General features: G+C 37.7%; 1 protein-coding gene across 2 annotated transcripts in view; it reads right to left on the reverse strand.

The window, feature by feature from the left end:
* The window catches only part of LOC105470138 (PDZ domain containing ring finger 4), a 418,303-nt gene extending 416,783 nt beyond the window's left edge, over nt 1-1,520 (reverse strand). The window contains exon 1 of one of the 2 annotated variants that reach the window (XM_011721911.3): nt 11-1,520. In XM_011721911.3, coding sequence (XP_011720213.2) covers nt 11-658 — 648 coding nt within the window. In that variant the 5' untranslated portion in view covers nt 659-1,520. The remainder of the gene's footprint in view (nt 1-10) is intronic. The other variant, XM_011721912.3, reaches the window with a different exon arrangement.
* Nucleotides 1,521-15,504: the final 13,984 nt, after the last annotated feature.

Here is a 15,504-nt window from a genome sequence, read left to right on the forward strand (position 1 = left end):
CTTTGCTTACCCTGCGGTGGCCGCCACCCAGGTCGCCGGCGAAGTTGCGGACGTGAGCCATGTATTGGGTGAACTTCTCCTGGTACCTGCGCGCCGTGAGCTGCACCTCGCCCTGCAGCGCCCAGAGCTGCGCCAGCAGCGCCTTCTCGCGCCGCCTCCAGGCGAGGACCCGAGGCCTGGGCCCCCGCTGGCGGCCACAGCGGCCGCTCGGCTGCCCCCCGCGCGCGCCCCCGCCCCGGCCAGCCCCGGGTGCCGGACTGCAGCCCCCCCGCGCGGGCACCTCCCCGCCGCCCAGCCCCGAAGCGCAGCTCGGGCGGCTGTGGAGGCGGCTGGCAGGGCCGAAGTCGCAGTGCTCGACGTGCGCCTCCAGCTCTTGCAGCCTGACCGAGTGGCCACAGCCGCGGGCGCGGTAGTCGCACTGGACGCGCAGCTTCTGGATGAGGCTGCGTAGCGGCAGCACCCGGTACAGCTCGCCGGGCGCCAAGGGCTGGCACTGCAGCGGGCACAGGCGCCGCCGCACCGCCCAGGGCAGCAGGCAGCTGGCGCAAAAGACGTGCCCGCACGGCGTGCACAGGGGCTCTTCAAGCACCTGACCGCACAGCTTGCACTCCAGAGCCGGGTCCACAGCTTCCGCGAAGCGCTCCAGGGCAAAGCCCATGTTAGGGATGGGAAAGAAAGGGGGAATGAAAGCAGAGTCCGTCTTCTCCAAGCCCCCCTGCCTTCCCCGGCCCACCCCCGGGGCAGCCGCCTCGCGGCGGCGGCAGTGGCTAGTCGGAGAGAGGTGGCGGGTGGGAGGTGTGATCTCAGAGTTTGTTTGGCTTGAAGTTTTCAGGCTCCTGCTAGGTCCCCTGACTTCTCCCGTATTGACGCTAATAGAAGTAACCTCCAGAGACCCCCCGCCTCCTTCGCTGCCCTGCGATTTACGTTCTTTCAAATTTTGGCCGCCAGCTTACAATGTTCCTTGGGAACACTGTATTCTCCTTTGCCTGAACAGTGGACTTCAAGCATCGAGGCTCCTCGCCCTGGGTAGGGCTGATGATGGGTACAGCGCTAATGTTGAGAAACAACTTTTAAATCCACCGCACTGTAAGCTTCGGGAGAGCAGAATCTTTTTGTCTATCTGGTTTTCCGCTGAATGCTCATGGCCCGCCCAGCGTCAAGTCTACCTCCAATATGTTTGAAATAGAAGCACTTTTGTTTCTTTCACATCAAAACTACAAAATCAGAAGTTAGGAAACTGTTACTTTAGGAAATCACTATTAGGAAAATAACACTAGGAAATCCACAGAGCCAGGCTTCTCAAACCATGATCCAGAAATCAGGTGAGTTAGAAAGGCGCGATCCTCCACCTAGCAGCAAAGATGGGGAAAAAGCCAAGCGCCCGCCTCAGGACACTGCCTTCTTAAGGAGCCCCTGAACAGCCATGCAAGGCCTGCTCCCGAGTGAGGAAGCTGGGATTCTGAGTCTGACTCCAGGTTCAGTTGCCACAGCATCCATCTTCTACTTCCACAGGCGTTTTACTACTGGGGACGGGAATGTGATCATTTGGGAACCTGGAAGGGAAAATTAAAGGGAAGGATGATGAAAGAAAGCAGTGAAATATAAATAAAATCTTAGTGGCTGCTTCCTTCTACTTACCCTGAATGAACCCTTTGTATCCAAATTGCCTCCCCTCCCAGTTTGACTCTTCAAATTGTGTAGCATGATAAGCCTTCCTGAAAATACGCAGTAGGGCATGATTCCAAACCCTTCTTACTCCACTTCCTTTACCATCTTCTGAATCTTAGGAATGCAAAGAGATCCTGTCACCTGGCTGCATATTACTTACTGCCATTATCCTGAAGCTGCTACCAGATGCTTGGGTGGGTTTTATAAATTCATCATTGATGATTCCTTGCTGCCAGTTGAGCCTTGTTCCTGGAAAGCTTGTACTTCTCTATGACACCAATGGCATCAGTTGGAATTGATGAGAACAGCTCCAGACTTTGTCTTTTAAATCCTTGGAGCTAACCGAAGAATTAGCGAAGACTAATAATAGAGGTTAATAACCTTCTGAGCCTTCTTTCCGTATGAAAGATGAGATTTTGTTAGCTGTTCAGTGACCCGTGAGGATTGGTGTGCTAGATGTTTAATATGCTTTTAAACTCTTTTTCAAAATAAGATGCTGTATTTCTCATTTAATACATATAGATTCATATGTGATAAAGTAACATTTGCCACTATGTTCCGAATTTCCCCCTCTCTTTTGACCTGTCTTGCTACAAATAAATAGGCAAACAATAAATTTCTGATTAAATAAGAAATCATTTAACATTAACAGCATGAAAATATTTTTGTGAATTGCATAAACTGGAGATGCATGTTCTAGAATTTATTCAAATACTTCTGGGCAGGAGAAATCCATTCCTTTCTTTAGCTACAGCTATAAACAGTTATAGTTATGACTGTGCATATACAGTTATAGCTATAGCTTGACATTTATTGGTTTTACAGTAAACACAATGACAGTGACAGCATTTTTAACAAGACAGAGAAGAGATGGAATCCAAAAATATTCCATTGAGACATGAGACTGTTAGGACCATGAGACTTCAGTTACTTGAAAAAAAAAGTTCATATGATGTCCTTGGTATACCCATGCAATTGCTATAGTAAAAGTAAGGGGCATGAGCAAATTATAGTCTGAGTAACATAACATTTTTATTATTAAAGAAAAGCAGATGTCAAAAAGCAGATGTCAAAAGTTGTCCACAGAGAATAGCAAGTTCAAAAATGAGGACATGTAAAGTGAAACTAAGTAATGAAGTAGGCCAAACAGAACAGGAAAATCTTTTACATAGTCAAATAAAAGCCTGAGCACTTCCAAAAGAGCTAAGTATAAGGAAAGAACATGACAAGAATTGAACTCTAAGGGAATGGACACGCCCAAGTGAACCTCATAAACTTTTGCCATCTGGAAACATTGTGGCATAAGTCTGTGACATCAGTTGAGTCAGATAGTCTCTTTCACTTCCCAGACTGTAAAATATTTTTCTACATATTAGCAAAATTGTAATATCGCTGAAAAGCTTGAGTGAGCTAGGAACATGGAGCCTAATTAAATGGAAGTAATTAGTTTGAGTAAACAAAGAAAGCACTTGAAATGAGTTTAAAATATGCACAAATATCTCAGCAAAACAGATCCAACAATATTTAAATAAATGCCTTTTGGCAAATTAGACAAATTAACACCTTGCATCTTTAGCTTGGGCATACCCTTATGTGTTCACTGATCATAATATTCTATCTTTTAAACATCCCTGGATAGTGAAAATTGCAGGCTGAATACTAACACTGGGGGAAGAGCTGAAAGGAAAGCCACTCTCTTCTTGTTGGGCAAGGCCAACTTCTAGCTGTGTTACACATTGTAGCCAAAACCAAGCCTGTTACATTTCTCATAACCTTTCATTCAGCCTGGACCTGAGAATGTGCTTTGCCAATCAAGAAACAAAGGAAAGACTACAAATTCACTTAGCTTATTTCCAAGCCAATAACCAAGGCTTGATTCAAATTATCTTTAAGCAGCAGTTTGGGAGGCCAAGGCAGGTGGATCACTTGAGGCTGGGAGTTCGAAACCAGCCTAGCCAGCATGGTGAAACCTCATCTCTACTAAAAATATATTTTAAAAAATTAGCCTGGCATGGTGGCAGGTGCCTGTAATCCCAGCTACTCGGGAGGCTGAGGCAGGAGAATCACTTGAACCTAGGAGGTGGAGGTTGCAGTGAGCTGAGATCGCATCATTGCACTCCAGCCTGGGCAACAAGAGTGAAGCTCCACCTCAAGGAAAAAATAAATAAAATAAAATAAAAACTTTAAGCAATTGGTTGAGTATTTTCAGCTTAGTAACTACTTTTTGCTTCAATCAGCTATCAGCGGTCATATATTCATGAAAAGAGATTAAAACATTAACTTGCTAAATTATTTGGGCCAATTCCTAGTGCAGTAATGAAACTGGAATGTGCCTTGGGTGTTTCCAGTGAGAAGAGTCAGGGTTTCATCCCAGCTCTGAGTCATACCTACTTCTAAGAATGAATCTAGGAGGTATTGGCTGTTGAGTCAAATGCTAAAATTCCTAAAATAAAATGCTGCATTCTAAGACTCAAAAATGATGAATGGAGAGGTAAAATGTGAAAGGGAAAGACTTTTTTCACCTCATGCACAGATAATGCTTTGTCAAAACCAACTCATTTTTGACTCTTTTTCATCTTTTGTGCATTCAATTAAGGGCCATGAAGTTGGAAAGGTTGGGGGAATTTTTCAAAGAATAGGACTTTAAATCATTTATTTTATATATGTTCATATAGCATAAGTTAGTACTTTAAATATAACAACAGTTTTTCAATTATCTATTATATAAACTTTCTCATAAAGAAAATTTCATTATCTGTGTTTTTCTTTTCTCAATTCCCTGGTCATTTATCATAAATTAGTACTATTTCTATAATTATCCCAAGTGCTCTAAATTCTCAAGTGCTTTAAATGTAATCTGTAACTATATAAAATTACTCTGGTAGCTGAGGCAAAAGTACTTAGCCACTGCAGGTCAAAATAGTTCCTGTGGAATACATTCATCTGTGTTGAAGTTAACAGACTTTGTTCTTATCTTGATAATTTTTCCATCATAATCTAGGATCAGATTTGTGCCTAGTAGCATAATGACTATGTTTGTAATGCATGAGATAATAACAAGGTCTCTTTGACAGTACAGAAAAATTCCAAACTTGATAAGAGCAATAAAAGATACTTTGAAGTTGAGTTAGTTGAAAGTTCATTAAAAATGAGGCAGATTTTTTTTTTTTTTACAAAAGTAGGCTGATAATACATTATGTTAGAGAAGTGATACATTTTGGATATGTTTTACTCTGAATAATACAGAATCAGTTAAATCCAGAGAACACAGAGCAGTATCAATTCTTATAATTCTTGTCTGTTGACACTTAATCCATTAGGAGTTATTTGCTCTTATCTTGCTTTCCTGCTATCTTTGGCAAAATGTAGTTAGAAGGGGTATCATGACAGTACAGACTGCCATTTATAAGAGGAATAAAGTGGTATGAATAAAACTATTATGTACACCAAAATCACGTAAATAATTTACAGCAATTGTGCAGTCTCTGCAGGAATGAATTATCAGACACAGCAGAATAAGGAATTTGAAGAAAATCAAATTAAAGTGAGGTATTAAATTAAAAATTGTGGCAACTTTCAATTAGATTACAGACTGATTCTTCTAAAGTCACCCAAACATCAGGAAGGGTAAAATTACTCTATTTAAGAAGGGACTATTGTGAGAGATGGTTTATAGAGAAAAATAGATTAAATTCTGTATTTAGTTAACTTTAATTTTGTGTTATATCTTGTGGGTCATAGTCACTGACAAAGAGGGATGATATAAAAAACAACCACAAGAGCTAATATATAATAACTCTTAATATGTGACAGCCACAGCACTACATTCCTTACATACACAATCTCATTCAAATCTCCCAATGACCATTTTGGGTGGGTACTATTATTGTTCCCACAACTTGACCAAGTTCACACAAATCAAAAGTGGCAGATCCTAGGCTTAAGCTAAGATCAGCCTCACTAAAGAACTCATACTCTTAAATGCTACATTGTATTGGCTTGTTTTTCTTACATTTGCCATGGGGTTGTTTTAGAATAAAATACACTATCAAACGTGATATGTCAATAGACACTGTAATTGCATTCATTTGATTCCATTGTTTAAAAATTCTCTCTGGTCGGGCCCGGTGGTTCACGCCTGTAATCTCAGCACTTTGGGAGGCCGAGGCGGGCGGATCACAAGGTCAGGAGATCGAGACCACGGTGAAACTCCGTCTCTATTAAAAAATACAAAAAATTAGCCGGGCGCGGTGGCGGGCACCTGTAGTCCCAGCTACTCAGGAGGCTGAGGCAGGAGAATGGCGTGAACCCGGGAGGCGGAGCTTGCAGTGAGCCGAGATCTCGCCACTGCACTCCAGCCTGGGTGACAGAGTGAGACTCCATCTCAAACAAACAAACAAACAAAAAAATTCTCTCTTTGTTTTGCTTCCTCTGATGAGGTAAGTTCCAAGGTCATGTTTATTAGAGGTCTTTGAATAATTTATGCAAATGAGAATATTGATTAACTGTTCTATGCAATACCAATACGGCTATTTTAGACTATTTGGTTCCACTTAACTGGTCTTAAATAGCTAAAAGTTTTCTATGTAATAAACCAATTGTGTATGTTTCTTAAGTTTTATCTTAATAGATCAATCACTATATTATAATTTCGGTCAAACTCTTACTTGTGCTTAGTTCAATAAAAATTTTCTGTAGTAATAGTTTTCTGAATGTTTCTGCACAGAACTTAGAGATGTCAGCTCATTAATTTGGCTTGTTGCTTAGTGAAAGGAAACAAATTATTTTGTCGATTGTCATTTTTTACTTTTTATTACAGTGATGTGGAAACCATAATCTAAAACCAATGTAAGGAGGGTTTGAGGACAAAACCAGGAAAAATGTCACTGACCTCATTTACTGTCAGTATTTCTTTGGGCTTCTGAAGCCACTTCTTTGCTCATTCATCCCAAACTCAAGGGAAATATGTACATAACTAGTATTATATATTAATAATTTATTATGTGAAAATATAATTTTTTAAAATAACTGATACTGGAAATTCCACATGGAAATTCTGTTGACTAGAATGATGTCTAAGAAACAAAGAGATGCTTTTGCCATGATTTGCTCTGCCATGCCATAAATTCAACATAAATTATTTAATTTCAGTATAATCTCATCTATAAAATGAAATCATTGATACCTGTATCATCCTACCTTCCAGAAATCTTGAAAGCATAAATAAAATATCTATACTATGTTTTGAACACTTCAATTACCATTCACAATTATTGTACAAAATGATTATATATTACAGTAGAACTCAGAGTGTCCTCTTATTTATTAGTGTAAAGCAAATACCTGTCCCCTCCTATGAAGAACCAAATGCCCTCCCACTCTCAACCCAAAAACAAGATAGCAGTTAGAGTACTAAGTGCACTAGAGTCTCTCAAAATATAGTTAAACTTGTATAAATGGGAAGGCTTAGATAATTTCTCGAAAAAATTCTTGTAGTTTGCTATTTGTAATGACTGTTTAAAAATATGTTTCTCTGTTTCAGTTTAATGTAATTTCTCTGTATAATTTTATACTAAAGAGAAAGTACTTCATTCAAATGTATACTGTTTGCCATAATTAAGAAAATGTCATATAGATTTTCATGTTTTCAATAACTGTCATATAATTAAAAATCACAGTTACCAGGATTTGTAACTCCAATTACTCTGTGTCCTAGTTCTTACCTCCAACTCAGTTTGAAGCTTAATAACTTCTTTAAAGTCAATCCAAACTCACATGAGATGGAAGAGGAGTCAAACTAGAAAATGATCCATTGGTCATTACACAATAAAAATTCAAGAAGTTTTCTTTTTAACAGTTGATAAGTAGTATTGACAGTAAAGTTTTACATTTAAAAGATAGTTAAAAGTATTGCATTACTCAAATGATAAGAATTTAGTATTTTCAGTAGGCTGGCCACAGTGGCTCACACCTGTAATCTCAGCACTTTGGGAGGCCGAGGTGGGCAGATTGCTTGAACCCAGGTGTTTTAGACCAGCCTGGGCAACATGGCAAAATCCCATCTCTACAAATAAATAAATAATAGCCTGGCATGGTAGTACACACCCATAGTACCAGTAACCAGCAACTTGGGAGAATGACGTGGAAGTATCACCTAAGCCCAGGAGGTTGCAGTGAGCCATGATCATGCCACTCTAACAGAGGGAGACCCTGTCTCCAAAAAAAAAAAAAAAAAAAAAAAGTTTTCTTCAGAAATAACTTGCACTAAGAACGTTGTCATTGCAATAAATAAAATTTAGATGTAAATCTACTAAAATAAGACCTGATACAAAATGTACTCCTTCTCTATGAAGAAATCTTCAGCAGTCCAAGGTGGATTTGGTAGCCATTTTTATTCTCTAACTTGGTTAGTTTTCTCTTCTTCCTTTCTTTCTCTCTCTCATTTTTTTGAAGTGTAACTGCTTTTTTATGTTTTCTCTGATTATAAAATTGACATGTGCTTATTGTTGAAAATAATCCACATTCAGAGATAACAACCATTAATATTTGTTGTATGATTTTCCAGAAATATTCTTCAGTATATACAGCCCTACTGTAGAATTTTTCAACAAATGGAGACCAACTACCCAGCTTTGTATTTTGTCTTTCTTCACCTCACCATGTAAATTCAACACTTTTCCAGGTGATGAAACCAACAACAATATATATTTAAATTATTTTCTAGTCATTCATTGTATAGATGCATCATCTTTATAAAACTGAATCAATTATTAATGGATTTTGTTTGCTTTTAGTGTTTGCACATTATAAACAATATTGCAATTAGAATTATTTTATATTTTTGTTTTCATGTCAGACATAGAGCTGGAATAAATTTCAATAAGTGGAATTTAGAACAATGATGTTTTTATTACCTTTTTAACGGTTTTGATACTTATCACCAGAATGAGAATCACTGTAAACTCTGAAGCCAGGTTGCCTGTGTCCAAATCATAGCTTGTCTTTTTTGGAAAAGAAAAGAATGAGTCTTTGTTTTGTATGTGTCTTATAACATCTATTAAGTAGATATGCATTCCTTGTTACAAGCCTAGAGAGAAGAGTATGTCATTCAATGGAACTTTGAACAAGAGCTAGGGAAACCACTCTACCATCTGGATTATTGAAGCCCCCAAAACATATTTCATATATGTTGCAAATCTTGTTCACCAGTTTTGTGACAGCATTATCGTTATTTGATATTTCCAATGCTAAAATTATATATTTTTATGGAGAGCCAATTTCTATGCATGTTTGTATGCACAATACATATAATCATCAGTGAATGTTTGTTTAATGTTTAATAAATATGATAGTTTATGTGCAATTTTGGTTCACAGTTAAGACTATGCTTAAATTATTCATTTACAAAGTCATCCCACAACTGTACACCAAATTTCTGACTGGAATAAAGAGGTTGAGCAATTCCACTCATGTACTCCTCGCCCACTTCCTAGCTCCATGTTCCTTTCTCCTATCTGATTCATAATCATCCACCATATTTTACGCCCTTTGGATTGGTTGTCATCCCCATCTCTTTCTGACTGTGTGTCTTTCTTTTCTTTTTAAAACTATTTGACATACTTGTTTATCTTTTTAATCTGATGCTTTGCTTCTTTTACAATGCCCTTTTATGTAATCCCTCTTCTGTTTCCAAGAATCTTTCTCATGTATTCAAACTTTCCTAGAAAACCTTTAGTCTTCAGCATTTCGACATTCAGCAGGATTTCCTCTAGCACCTGAGCTCCCCCTCAAGTGGAAGTAGTTCATTCTCCTAATCTCTAAAGTCTAAGAGCTAGGAAAAATAACATTTATTCATAGTCTGTTTCTATGAACACAACTTTTCACCTATGGCACCAAAAATTGAACTCATATTGACATTACCAATAGTTTGGAGTCTAAGGGTAGAGCAGGCTTTGTGTTTGCAGGCAGAATGATGCCTTCAGTGACTCAGGTTCTTAACTTCTATGGCCCTGGCTGGCTTCTAAGGCTGGTTTTCCTCATAGCTAAAGAATGGGTGCCAGTCATTGTCAGGGTTCTGTGTTTCCTCATACATGTCAAATACTCAGGGAGGTAGTTCTTCCTGGAAAAGCAAGCAAAGGGCCTTTCTAGAAAAATCCCAGCAAAAATCTTGATTGTCACTGACCATAATTGCTTATTAAAGCCATTCCAGAATGACTCACCACTAAGGAGCATAGAATTATGCTGATTGACTCAAACTAACCAGGAAAACACCTGGAATTGAGGATGAGTCCAGCTTCCCTTGGGTGAACAGGGCTTTGAGGAAGAGGAGTGAATATCTGAACAAAAGAACAGTCCTCTTAGGAAAAATAACAGGAAATCATTGACTGGAAATATCCTGCAAACTGTCCTAAGCTTTAAATACGTTTTAGTCATTTAGGAGTCAAAACAACCTGAGAAAGGAGATATTATTATATTATTACTGAAACCATCTTTGTCTTATAGACGAAGAAGGTGACATACAGAGTTTGAGTGACATGCTAAGGTTTCAGAGTTCTTAGTGGCAGAACTGGAATTTATACTTGGACATCTGGCTTATAAGACTTCGCCGTTAACCACTAAGGCACGCTGTCCTTCTTATAGCCATACACCATCTTGTTTTGAAGTTAATGATGAAAGATCCAGGCTTTGTAGTTAATGTAGTTCTTGAATTGAATCCTAGTTTCTGTATGTACAGGCTGCACAATTCTTGTGGGAGATGACTTAACCTTTCTGAATACTAATTTCTTTACCTGTAGAATGAGTAAAATAATGACTACTACACATATATTATGTTAAGAATAATCAAGTAGTGCTTATTTCTTTGACACATAGGAGGTGTTTAATAAATGTCAGGTCTTGTTATTTTCTCTAGGGCAAACACAACTCATGGTACAGCATTTGTAAATGTAAAATGGACATAATAATAAAATGTCTGATTATTCTATTAATCATGCAACACAATATATAGACCTTTATTCCAATGATATAGAGAGTAGAATTTTACTTAAAATATTTTCATAAAATCTGACCCACATTAATAGATATGAATAAAACTACATATTATATGCACCATTTCTCAGAAATACTGTTTCTTGGTTAAATAATCTAAAAAGAACTGCATGTAAAAGCACTTTAAACATTAGATTTTTTCTTTAATTTTTCACACAGTTATAAAGTTACTCTAACATGCCCCTGAATGTTGGCACAAAATCAAAATTTCAACTTAATGTGAATTCTGCCAAAATACTTAAGAAATATAAGCCCACAAATCTGGAGAACAATCTGGCAGCACTTAGTGACATCAAGAATGTGCAGCCCTATGACCTGGCAACTCTCCCCTGGGAGCCTCTTCCAAAGGTTGATCTGGAGGTTCTTTGCAGCTTTGTCTTCGGACCAGGGAATTATGAGAAACCTAGGTGCTCGTCTCCAGTAGAAGAGAAAAAATGTGTGGTAGATTAGCCTCTGGGCTGTGCAGTGGTCAAGAGCAGTGATCTACATACAGCTCAGTCTATGGCCACAATGTTGAGTTAAAAATAACAATAAGCACATCTGTTGCAGAATGCCATGTTTATAAATTTAAAACAGATACATTCATAAAACAACAATGCACATTTTTCAAGGATACATAATTTAAGTGGAGTAGGTGACTATATAAAGAAGGGAATAGTCGTGAAGAAAATGAATAAAAGCAAAAAATAAAATAAAGCAATAGAGTGACTTGCATAGACTAATAATGATGGTGTGTCATGAATTGAGAATTATTGTTAATTCAATTTCCTATTTTTAGGGCTCAGTAAAAACAAAATAGAAAAGAAAAACAGTGAGAGAAAGGGACAGGGTAGGAATGAAGGAAAAGGAAAGAGAAAATTACAGGCAGGTCCTACTTCATGCATATCCATTTAACAGCTTCTCTTTTAATCTTGTCACAGTGAGTATAATTCAATGTGCATACCTGCATATCATCGAAGCATATTTCCTGAAGATGGTTGCATATCTTATGTCTATTTGTAATGTCTATATGGTGATTACAGAGATATTTAGGTATTAAATTGATTGATTAAGCCATATTTAGAGTAAAAGCAGGAAAAGAAAATTACCTTTCTACCTACCTTGGTCCTTTACTAGGTCTGCTGAGCATTTGCTATAACAGAATAGTTTCTATAGCTATATTTCAATCCTGTTTTCCAGAAAGAGAAAATAATAATCAAAGGTTAGAGTATGTTTTGTGAACATACTGTGCATTGATGCACAAAGATAATATGTGTTATATTTTTCTAAGTTAATTTTTCTGCTATGAGATAGTTTAGCTAAGATAAAGGATATATCAAACATTGAGAGAACCTAAGAGGAAAGACAGAATACAGACACACACAGCATCCCTTTGGGCTGTGCAGATACCCTAGCTTATAAGACACGGACAGAACCTGGATATTTAGAGGGGTGAATGAGAAGGAATGGAGGGAGGAAATTGGCAGGGAAGAGAGGTGACTTCCACACAAATACTGCAAGAGCTAACATTGAGCCAAGCCTTCTCAAATTATCTAGTCCCACTCCAGCACAAAAATTGGGAAAGGAACAGATTATTCAGTAAATGGTGTTAGGAAAATTACCTACATATTATATTGGAAACAAAATCCATTTAAGTTTTAACCAATTTCCATTTGCCTAGGTAAGTTCTATATACTAAAAACATACTGAAATTCTAAAAATCTATCTGAAGAAAATAGAGAAAAATATCAGTAGGTTTGCCTGCATTAAATGTAAAACTTCTGCAAATTAATAACAAAGTGAAAAAGTGAGTAATAAACATGCATGTTATAAATCTCTAAGAAAATCATTGAAATAACAACAGAAAAATTAATGAAGAGCAACTGCACAAAAATTCCAATAACTAAGAAATAAACAAAAATTTAACTTAAGTCAAAAATAGGTTACACAAAGATGTAACAAAGGAATAGTATTTGTTATTTGTGTAATGAATTAATAAAATTAATTTGTTATTGAGAGTGTAGATGTCTAGATACCTGTGTGTGCTTATACACGTGTGGACTGTTTACTATGTGTCTGTGGTCTGTGTGTTCATTAGTGGGATTTACTTAATTTCACATTTCAAGACTGTGGGAAAATATAACCTTCCATAAAGATGTAAAAATCAGTCTTATAAGGTTAATTGTTATTCACAGTTTCATTTAGACTACACAATATAGAAGAATCTAATTAACCACACTGAATCACATGTTTACGGCAAAGTTTAGTCTACAGTACAATGTGAGTGGATACTTTTCAGAAAATTAGATCATTCTGGGTCAATTTGATAATATTGAAAAATATAATCATTCCTACCATACACAAAATTTTAAGTATGAAAGTGGTCTAAATGAAAGGTATGTGTATCTACATATAAAAGAAAAAAACAACAAAGTCTTAGAAAAACAGCATAGAAGAACATTTTTTTATTACCAGAAGAGGATAAAATTTCATAAACAAGATACATAACATGCTAACTACAAAATTTAAAAATAATAAGGCTGGGCACAGTGGCTCACACCTGTAATCCCAGCACTTTGGGAGGCCGAGGCAGGTGGATCACCTGAAGTCAGGAGTTCGAGACGAGCCTGACCAACATGATGAAACCTTGTCTCTACTAAAAATACAAAAATTAGCTGGGTGTGGTGGCAGGTGCCTGTAATCCCAGCTACTCGGGAGGCTGAGGCGGAAGAATCACTTGAACCTGGGAGGCAGAGGTTGCAGTGAGCCAAGATCACACCATTGCACTCCAGTCTGGGCAACAAGAGCAAAACTCTGTCTCAAAAAATAAAAATAAAAATAAAAAATAATAAACTGGGTACTAGCTGAAAGAGTGGAGTCACAGAATTTTTGTAAAATGAGATAATCTAAAGCATGTTTGAATACTGATTAGTGTGCTCTATTAGACATGGAGAATGTGATTATGTAGGAGAAAGAAGGCATTGGAGAATTGTCACAAGTGGATTCTAATATGGCCCCAATGATCCATAGTTCTTGAGTATTCATCCCTTTCCCTGAGTGTTGGCTAGTCTAGCAAATTGCTTCTAATGGAAAGTGGTAGGGATTATAGGCTGTCACTCTCATGATTATGTTACATAAGACTATGACTACTGTCTTGCTATCAGACTCTCTTCAGCTTTGATAAAACAAGCTGCCATATTGAGAAGGCCCATGTGGCAAGCATCTGATAATGGGTTCTATCTAATAGCCAGCAAATAACTGAGTCTCACAGTCAACACAAGTATAGAAACTGATTCGTGTCAATAGCCACATAAGTGGAATTAGAAACATTTGCTTCCCCAGTTGAGTCTTCAGATGAGACTCCAATGCTGGCTGACACCTTGATTGCAGCTTTGTGAAAGACTGAAGCAGGGGAAACTGGTGGGACATGCCCAGATATCTGATGTACAAAACCTTTGCTAGTAAATGTCTATTATTTCAAGATGCTAAGTTTTGGGGTAATTTGTTATACAGCAATACTAATGAATACAAGAGTAAAGAATTTGAGGCAGCAAATAAGAAGATCAAGAGCCATTAAAGTGTTTTTTTGGACAGAAGCAGAGAATATTTCAACAACATAAGAAGAAAAAATTCAAAAATGTGGAGAGCCAATTTATGTGAGAGCCAATTTGGTAAGTTTAGAAATTGAACAATCAAAGGGGTTTGTTTATAAATAAATTATGGAGTAATTTCATCAAAGAAGACTCAGGAGAAGAGAAAAAAGATGTACTAATTTTAAAAGAGAATGTTTGAAATAGTAGCTTTCAAGAATGGTGAAGCAAACATCCTGGGAAAGGGTAGTAGGAGTTTCAAACTTTAAGGATTATCTGCTCGTTTGAGAGACAGTATAGGTTCAGGATTGAAAACACAGACTATGGAGCAGGGCCACCTACAGGTTTTCCTAGTGTTGTCCCAGCAAATGACCACAAACTGAGTGACCTACAACAGAAATGTATTCTCTCACAGTCCTGGAGACCAAAAGTCAAAATCAAAGTATTAGCAGGTCCATGCATGCTCTGGAGGCTTTAAGGGAGATTCCTTCCTTGCCTCTTCTTGTTTATGGTAACTTCAGGCATTCTTAGACTTGTGGCTGCATCTTTCCATTCTCTGCCTCCAAGGTCACATTGCTTCCTCCTCTCTGTTTTCTCTTCCTTCATTTGTCTCTTAAAAGTACACTTATCATTGAAATCAGAGCCCACCCAGATAATCTAGATGATACCTCTCAAGATCCTTAATTTATATCAGAATGTTTTTCCAAATAAGATCACATTCATAGGTTCCAGGGGCTAGGATGTGGGCCTCCAGTCACCATTCAACTCACTATATGTCCAACTCATGGTTCTGCTGTCTCTAACAGCATGTCCTTGGGCAGGTCACTGCACTTCCCTGTGCCTTCATTTGTTCATCTGCAGCACAGGAGGTTATTGAAGGGGTATTAGATGAGTCAGTATATATGTGCCTAATTGTTATTTTTATGTGTTAATTATTAATGAAATGTGACAAAATGTGAACACTATTTACAATGGGAAACAATTACATATAAGTCAGATATTGCTAAAATACACTTCTTTTCTCATTCTAATAGTTTTTATTTATTTATTTTTCTTTTTTTTCATTATTATACTTTAAGTTTTAGGGTACATGTACATAATGTGCAGATTTGTTACATATGTATACTTGTGCCATGTTGCTATGCTGCACCCATCAACTCATCAGCACCCATCAACTCGTCATTTACATCAGGTATAACTCCCAATGCAATTCCTCCCC

Source organism: Macaca nemestrina, chromosome 10 (assembly GCF_043159975.1).
Source record: "Macaca nemestrina isolate mMacNem1 chromosome 10, mMacNem.hap1, whole genome shotgun sequence".
Classification (NCBI taxonomy): domain Eukaryota; kingdom Metazoa; phylum Chordata; class Mammalia; order Primates; family Cercopithecidae; genus Macaca; species Macaca nemestrina.